This window comes from Suillus discolor, assembly GCF_016758755.1.
Source record: "Suillus discolor strain FC423 chromosome Unknown F5147scaffold_479, whole genome shotgun sequence".
NCBI lineage: Eukaryota > Fungi > Basidiomycota > Agaricomycetes > Boletales > Suillaceae > Suillus > Suillus discolor.
Window position 1 is genome coordinate 6,181 of NW_024541726.1, and position 8,482 is coordinate 14,662.

General features: G+C 51.3%; 3 protein-coding genes across 3 annotated transcripts; all 3 read right to left on the reverse strand.

The window, feature by feature from the left end:
- Positions 1–375: 375 nt before the first annotated feature.
- On the reverse strand, positions 376–1,449 carry F5147DRAFT_784051 (uncharacterized protein; the record flags this gene model as incomplete). Its single annotated transcript, XM_041442843.1, has 1 exon — positions 376–1,449. One exon carries the CDS (start codon positions 1,447–1,449, stop codon positions 376–378), a length of 1,074 nt encoding a protein of 357 aa, XP_041284178.1.
- Positions 1,450–5,284: 3,835 nt separating this feature from the next.
- Positions 5,285–5,846, reverse strand: F5147DRAFT_541142 (uncharacterized protein; the record flags this gene model as incomplete). Its single annotated transcript, XM_041430235.1, is given in 2 exon segments — positions 5,285–5,590; positions 5,604–5,846. Coding segments are annotated over 2 exon segments (549 nt in total), but the record flags the coding sequence as incomplete, so codon positions are not given.
- Positions 5,847–7,767: 1,921 nt separating this feature from the next.
- On the reverse strand, positions 7,768–8,324 carry F5147DRAFT_661084 (uncharacterized protein; the record flags this gene model as incomplete). The annotated part of the gene is made up of 4 exons (XM_041434699.1): positions 7,768–7,824; positions 7,916–8,004; positions 8,053–8,176; positions 8,268–8,324. The coding sequence occupies 4 exons, from the start codon at positions 8,322–8,324 to the stop codon at positions 7,768–7,770; spliced, it is 327 nt and encodes a 108-aa protein (XP_041284180.1).
- Between the last annotated feature and the right edge of the window lie 158 nt (positions 8,325–8,482).

Genomic DNA, 8,482 nt, shown 5'->3' on the forward strand with positions numbered 1-8,482 from the left:
AAAAGAATGTTTCCCTTCTTTCAAGGTCTGACTCCAGGAGCTAGAAGTCACGATGGATTGGACTTCAGGAAAAACACCTAGTAGCCGAAAGACCTGTGTGACAGATGTGAGAAGCGAAGGCTTTCAGATGTGGCACAAAGGAATTCTCAGATGCTCGAATAACCAGATACAAGTCAAGTAAATTCAAGAACGCCAAAAGTACAATCAACTAGACGACCCTTCTCTTATACTGGTAGAGGTGCGAGGCTTGTGATTCTTTAGAATAAGCAGGTGATAAAGTAAAGGTTTCAGATTGCGTGACTCCCGAGTCTCCGATACGAGTAAGTCCGAAGGTAGACGTCACATACCCCCCTTCAGAGGACGTCCTGCGACCTCTCACTTCTTCGGGATGCGGCCCTTGGCTTTGGCAGCGCGCGCCTCGGCAGTGGTCTCGTTGGACTCTGACATTTCTTCATCATGGTCCTCCGGGGTCGGTGGTAACTCTGGAGGCGGCAAGGCAGGGGCAGGAGGGGAAGTGTTGGATGGGCCCGCGACAGCATTGGTCACGGCCTTGGAAGGTGCGAACGGTTTCATGGCTTCCTCTACCTCTCGCCTCTGGCGCTTAGCCTGCCTTTCGGATACCCCTTTCTCTCTCCACTGTCTCTGTTTCTTTATGCACTCAAGATTATCCCATAGCGCTTCGTCCATCAGCTCGGTCCAGCAGGGGTCAAGCCATTTCCTGCCGGCGTCTTCTCTTGGGTCGTGAGGTGCAGGCAAGGTGCGCCGGGTGGCTTCAAGTCCCACCAACTCAGCTAGCGCGGGGGGACGGCCTGTGATGTGTACACCCGCCTCTCCTTCTGGTACGAAGGCAACTTGGATTCCATTCCCCGCGTTGGTGTTTAAGGCGATCGCAAATTTGTCATATCCAATGGGGGTAGGGATAGAGCTGGGGGTTGCTCCTCCGCGTAGGTCAGCGTCATGCTGCAGATACATGCGGATTTGGTCGAGGGTTAGGAGTAAGGTGACGTTGGGACTGTAACGATCTGGGAGTACGAAACGTCCATTGCCCAAAGGTCGTAGCAGCGGGGCGGGAGCGGAGTTGGTGTTGGGCGTGTTGGACATGGAGTATGGTGATTGTCGTGAGGAAGTGGAGGGGGAAAAGTCTTGTCGAGCAGGGGTCTTAATGTAGTCCTCCCAGAGGTCCATAGCCCCAAAAAACACATGATAGTGCTCGACAGACGGTGCCTCGTTGCCACCTACCAGGTCAGCAATGGTCTCGATCCCTAAGACATCGAAATAGTCCTGCAACGCACCAAGATGATCGACTTGGTCGTATGGGAGCCAGGTCACGTCGCCCGCTTTCCACTTTACCTCGAACTCTGTGTCCGATCTGTTCCCTTTATGGGACAAAATGCGATCCACGGCCCACTCCTTTTCCTGGGTCTCGAACTCGGCAACTTGATTATCCATTCGACCAGGAAACAACCGATCGTCGCTTGGTGTGTGAATCCGCAAGTATGACGAGTGAAACACATCGTGGATTCCTCTCTGTTTCAGACGACTAGGCAGTTCTATTCGGAACGAGTTGTTCCTGAAGTCCTCAATGATCCGATAGGGTCCCACGAACTTAGGTAAGAGTTTCCTAGCCAATCCTTTTGGGAAACTTAAGTTCTTAGTCGATATATAGACCAGGTCTCCTTTGCTGAAAGGGCATGGCCGGCGCTTCTTATTAGCGTCACACGTTTGTTTCACGCGAGCATTGATTATGCTATCATGCGCGTCCATAATGCCTCATTTCATCCTCTGCAAGAACACTCTGACACCAGGGTACTCCGTTTCGAGTGGGTCATCCCAAATCATGGCTCTAGGTCTGCGACCCGAGTTCGTTTCAAAAGGTGAGTGCTGTGTTGATTCTGAGCTCGCTATGTTGATAGCAAATTCGATTGCAGGTAACTTAGGCACCCAATCCCTCTGGTTTGGGGCTATGCACGCTCTCAACATCTGCACGATGGTTCTGTTGGCCCGTTCTGTGGACCCATCGGTTTCAGGGTGGTAAGCACTCGACATCTTTTGTTTAGCGCCGATGAGTTTATTGAAATTGGTCCAGAACGCGCTAGTGAATAGTACGTCCCTATCGCTAATGATGTACTTAGGTATACCATGGTACTTGTATACCTCTGCAAAGACTAACTCTGCAACCTCTTTAGCTGTGTAGGTTATCCGGCTCGGTACAAGATGCACCATCCCGCTGAACAGGTCGATGATGACCGTGATCGAGTCATACTCCCAGTTCCTATCCTTTGAGAGCGGTAGGGGACCTAGGAAGTCGATGCCAATAGCTTCCCAAGGTCTGGATGGGACCGGTAAGGAGTTTAGTAGTCCATATGGTTTCTGGTTTGATGGTTTGCTCGTTTGACAGACTGAGCACGTCTCGCAGAATGCGTGTACGTCTCATACCATCGTCTTCCACCAGACTCTGTCTCTTAGATATGTGAGTGTTTTCTGCGCACCCAGATGAGCGAGTATGGAATGCGCTTGGCTGATGATATTCTCTTGCAGCCATCTTCCTTCAACCTTTATGTTAGGTATACATAGCAGGACCCGGTCGTTCAGCCAGGATGCGGACGATCCCGTCAGTCGACTTCAAAGTTTCGAAAGTGTTTCGGTGAGTCCATCACCTTCTGAAAGAACGGGTCGAGATGATATTGACCCTTGATCTCTTCCAGTGTTTTATCCTCATCTGAGTCTGGGTACGACGGGAGCTGTGTGAGAGGGGCAAACCGCTCTTCCTCATGCACCCCGTTATTCGCTGTGTTAGGGAGGTGAGTGTCATCTCCCTTTCCCCCCACCTTTCGTTCACCAGGACCCCGCAGAACGAAATGATCGCAGGACCCTCCTGGCAAACTCAGCAGAGGTTTCTGGCCTCCCTGTCTCCGCAGGTGGCTCTGCCACCTTCTTCCGCCGTGCTGGATGGCCATCATCCCCAGACCCCTTCGTCCGGTGATTCCCTACAGCAGGGTCATCTGGGAGGGCCCCTTTCATTGCCCTGTGTGGCTTCCCCAGCAGGTTTTGACGTCGCAGCCCGCTGGCCCGCAGGCAACCAGGCAGGGATGACCACTGGACGCGCAGCGACCCTGGCACTTCGCCGTGTGGTCGCTGCCAATGCCTCCCCTCCAACCATGAGGGGCATGGAGATGAGATGGGCCAATGCACTCGGCAGACCCTCCAGGACGTCAAACTCTGTATGTTCTGTCCGAGCCCGGACGGTCCCAGGAGCGTCGAAGGCGTACATCCGAGACAGGGTGTCAGGGAGCAGATTTTTCCCTCCCAGGTATGTACTTGACGTCAAAGTCAAATTCACCTATCTTCTCCATCCAACGCGCCTGTCGTCCACTGACATTCTTCTGGTTCAACAGGTGGACCAGACCCTTGTGGTCAGTCAGCCACGTGAAGTGAGCACCCTGGAGGATATCCCTATGACGGCAGCATCGTCTCCACCCCGGCCAACATCTCCTGCTCATGGACGGCATAGTTCCGCTGTGCCGAAGAGAGCTTGGCCTGAGAAGAACGCAGCAACCTTAGCTGTCTCCCATTCTGCACCCTGCACCACCACACCACCAATGCCACCCAGACATGCGTCTGTCATGATGAAGATGGGCGGGGCGTCCTTACCATACTGCAGGGGTACTCGGCAATGCGGCTTGCAGGTCGCCACGTACTGCTTCACCTCCTCGAAGGCACGCTGCTGGGTGAAGTCCCACCTAAAAGGTACGGCGTCCCCTGTAATCTCAGATAGCACACCTAACGGTATACGAACCTTGTAGATATCATCCGCGAGGTATCCTACTGATCCGATGAGCCCCCGGCAAAGGTCACAATTCGTTGGGACCTTCCAATTCAACACGCGGTCCACCTTCTCTGGGTCCATCCGTATCCCATTGTCATCTACGATGCGACCAAGGATTTTCACCTCCTTGCACAGGAACTTAAGCTTCTTTTCGTTCAGGTAAAGTTTCTCCCGTTCCAATATGCGTAGCACTGTCCCAACGTGCTCAACGTGCTCCGCCAGGGTGTCTGAATAGATGATTATGTCATCTAGATAGACGTCCATCCACTTCCCTGAGGTATTCCCCAAACAGATAGTTCATTAGTGCCTGGTATGTGGCCGGCGCGTTACAGTCCCCCTGCTGAAGGACATGACTGACCATGTTGCCGTCAGGGGTGGTCATCGCCGTGCGAGGCACATGCTCGGGTACCACCCTTATTTGTTTGTATGCATCCTGACCATCCATCAGGGAACGGTAGGGTTTCTGCGCGACACGCCGCAGGATTCCCTCCATGTCAGGCAAAGGTGAGGTGAGCTTCTGTGTATTCTTATTATGCTCTCTCAGATCCACAACAGTGCGCAGTCGGTCAGACCCAGGCTTGCGGATGAACAACATTGGCACCGTGTTCCCAGCACTCGTCACCTGCCAATGGCCTGAAGCCAAGTATGACTTTTGTTTCTCTGCCCACTGGGGCCTCAATGGCTCAGGACACCGCGAGGGTCGCCACGGGTATATCTTCATTTTCGTCCATCAAGGGTATGGTGTGATTAATCGCCCTTAGTGGAGGTAAGCCAGTCTCGCTAGCTTTTGCACATAGTGGGTGAGCTAAATCCCGCAAATGATCTCAGTATTTTCTCAAGGTTCTCCTCGTGAATCTCCGTCGCGCGAGACTCCAAGGTGGTTACCTCGCTCCCCTTCATTGGCAAGGGAGCCGTGCTCCCAATCACGACCCTAGGAGGGTTCAAACCTATCATCACCTTATGTTGGTACAGGAACGGTGTCCCGAGGACTAGGTCATAATTTTGTAGGTTTATCACGTCGAAGTACCTGTCTTCTTTGATGGTCTGATACTCCATTCTGACTCTAGTGCCGAAGTTAACCTTCGATCGTGATCCCTGGACTGCCAGTTGGACCACGATCGGCTTGGTAAGTTCTTTCCTAGGCACTTTCAGCTGCTCTGCGAGGGTGACTGACATGAAATCAGACAATGATCCCGAATCAATGAGTGCCCGCGCGGGCCTCCCATTGATGTGCACCAGGACTACCACAGGTTTTGGTATGAGTCGTTTAAAGTCCTTTGTTACCACTGATCCTCGTTGTAATGCAGGATAAGTGCCAGCAGGGATCTGCTGCCCATTTAACTCTAAGGCATGCAAGCCCAATTTATCATACCGGAGCTGTGCATCAGGTGAGCGAGTATATATGCTTTGGGCTACGTCCTCTAGCTGACATTCTATGGGTGACAGCGGATCCCTTCCCAATGACCTCAGGATATTGGTCTCCTCCATGCCCCCTTGCAACCGCTCGCAAAGTTCGTTGTGAGCACGCTGTAGTTGCTTTTCATACCATTTGGCTAATCGGAACTTCTCATTCAACAATAGGTTCACAGGCACGATGACATTGAATTCTCGTACGTGATCTCTTATTTCATACGTCCCGTTGCTATGGTGCATGCACTCAAAACGGTTTCTTTGCCCATAGTCTGGATGGTCCCCAGGGTACCGACCTCGCTGAGTCAACAATTGTTCAACCCGAGTGGCGAGGGGGGTTTGCATGTCGAGGGTCTTTCCATCCAACCTCTTTCTCCAGTGTCTCGTGAGTGCTGGGTCCAGGCCCCGAAGTTCTCCAACTCTTTGCAGCGTACCAATTGGCTAGCTGGAAACGGGGACTCAACAGTAATGAGGTGGGTACTGTCACTTCTGGGTCCCTCCGGTCCTCTCGGTCAATAATGACATGCTGATCATCAGACACCCGATAGACCGTGAACCGTTCCAATGGTATTGGCTTCCAAGGGTTAGCGTCACCTGGGATAGAACCCCCCAGTCCAACACATATTTGGCCCGCATGGCCAGGGGATCTCCCATAGCATCAGGTTCTGCTCCTTGGGCCTCCCAGTCCTCTTTTCCTGGGGCCCCATCGTGCAGCACGGTGGCTCTCTTTGTCCGTAATATGGTATACTCACCCCCAATTGGGTACACTCCCATAGCCGAACTTTCCAATGTCACGAAGGGGGTGGTATCATTTGACTCGGTCACTTCCACATACTTCAGTCATAGCCCTATGTAGAAGTGGTGCCCCGGATGTGCCAAATGGCCCTAGAATGGGTACCAGCCTGCACCGGCCTATACATGCACATTGGTGCCGGCCAAGGGTGTTAAGGTGGTACTGGCCAACCACTGAAGTGGGGCTGCCTATACGTGAAGGCTGACCACAGGTGTAGGGGTGGTACTGGCCGACCACTACATATACATGTACATTGGTGCTGACCACAGGTGTGGGAGTGGTACTGGCCGACCACTGCCTACACATGTATATTGGTGCTGGCCAGAGGTGTGAATATGGTACTGGCCGACCACTGCATATACATGTACATTGGTGCTAACCACAGGTGTGGGAGTAGTACTAGCTGACCACAGCCCATATATGTACATTGGTGCTGGCCAGAGGTGTGGGAGTGGTACCGGCCGACCACTGCCTACACATGTATATTGGTGCTGGCCAGAGGTGTGGGACTGGTACTGGCCGACCATTCAAGTGAGGCTCCCTATACACACACATCAGTATCAGCCAACACCTTAGGACATGGAAAATAGAGTTGGCCTGACTAAGTCCAAGTCATGTAGAGGCAGGCAGTTCAACAACTTAAGGCATCAGAAAAACTTAACATTGTTGAAGAACCTTATGGTACTTGGCCAAGTCTTTCCAAGACTTGCACTAACACACTCAAGTCCAGCAAGATATTTGACTTATACCAGTTTGTCAGTATCAGTAGAAAGGCTAAGTATACAAATATATTTAAGTTTTTCATGTCCTATGTGGTCTGGAGCATCATGGTCAAACACAAGTATCTAAAACAATTCAGGAATGATAAGGAAAGTGTAGGTTTCCTGATGGCATTGATAATAGAGTCGGCCGGATCAGGTCCAGGCTGTGTATGGCCTGGCCGGCCGACACCTTAGATATTGATAATAGAGTCGGCCGGATCAAGTCCAGGCTGTGTATGGCCTGGCCGGCCGACACCTCAGGCAGTGATAATAGAGTCGGCCGGATCAGGTCCAGGCTGTGTACAGGAGGCAGGCCGACACCTCAGACGTGGACAATAGAGTCGGCCGGATCAGAACTAGGTTATGTATGGCCTGGCCGGCCGCACACCTCAGACAGTGATAATAGAGTCGGCTGTATCAGGTCCAAGCTGTGTACAGGAAGGCAGGCCGATACCTCAGACGTGGACAAGAGAGTCGGCCGGATCAGAACTAGGTCATGTATGGCCCGGCCGGCCGACACCTCAGACAGTGATAATAGAGTCGGCCAGATCAGGTCCAGGCTGTGTACAGGAAGGCCGGCCGACCCCTTAGACATTGACAATAGAGTCGGCCGGATCATGACCAGGTCGTGTATGGCCAGGCCGGCCGACACCTCAGACAGTGATAATAGAGTCGGCCGGATCATGTCCAGGCTTTATACAGGAAGGCAGGCTAATACCTTAGGTATATATTGAACATAGACTTCTGCATATCTAATGATGGGATTTTTGATAGACACAAACCTAGTATTATCAAGAAAGATGTTGGTTTTAGTACTATCCCTTTAGAGCTAGTTCATTCAAATTGCAATATCTGCAAGTATAAATGGGCCAGCTCTACAGTATGATGTAGGCAGGGTTCCTGACCATCATAACAATCATTTTTTGGCTGGATAAGTCTTTGATATTATAATAGCCAAGACTGTTAAGTGACTACAATCAACTTGTCTTGAATGAATTTTCAGCATCCAATGCAAATCTTCCCCACAAGAGCACCTGTCGATGTGCATAAGCTTGATGACCGGGGCTTTGTAGCTTGTTGGTATCTTTGGTCCCATTCTCCCATCCTGTATTTAAACCAACTCACTGTCCAACCCATTTCGTGTTGGACCAATCTCAACTCTTCCTCCCACCTTTGCCATCTAGCCTTAGCTTTCAACCAATTTACCCTGTAGACTAATACAGGTCACTTGCAGAAACATAGACATATTAGATATGACTTACCCATCCACACATCTTCCTTCAAATCATGACCGTTGTTGACTCTCCAAAACCAAGCCAGTCTGTCTGATCCCTGCCCATATCTGTTCTCTTCAGTCACTTCCTTGTCAACACTGAGCTGGTGTAGCTGAATGTCTTGATAGATCGTCGTCAGAGTATCTTCATCAGCCCCTAGTCTCTGAATTGAACTCCTAGCCCTTTGATACCTTCGGACACACTTCTCTATCTTGATACGGCATTGAAGAGCCTCCTGCTTTGACCTGGTTCCTGTCCATGTGGAATCTGCACTTCGGAAATGCTGACGGTAAATTATTGCTTTATGACCGAGAGCTTGTCGCAACTTTTCCAAGCAATCATTCGCTTGACCCTTTCGTAACTCCAGTTCTTCAGCTTGCAGAGTGTGCAAGCCCAGGGCTAAAGCCTCATTTCGAGG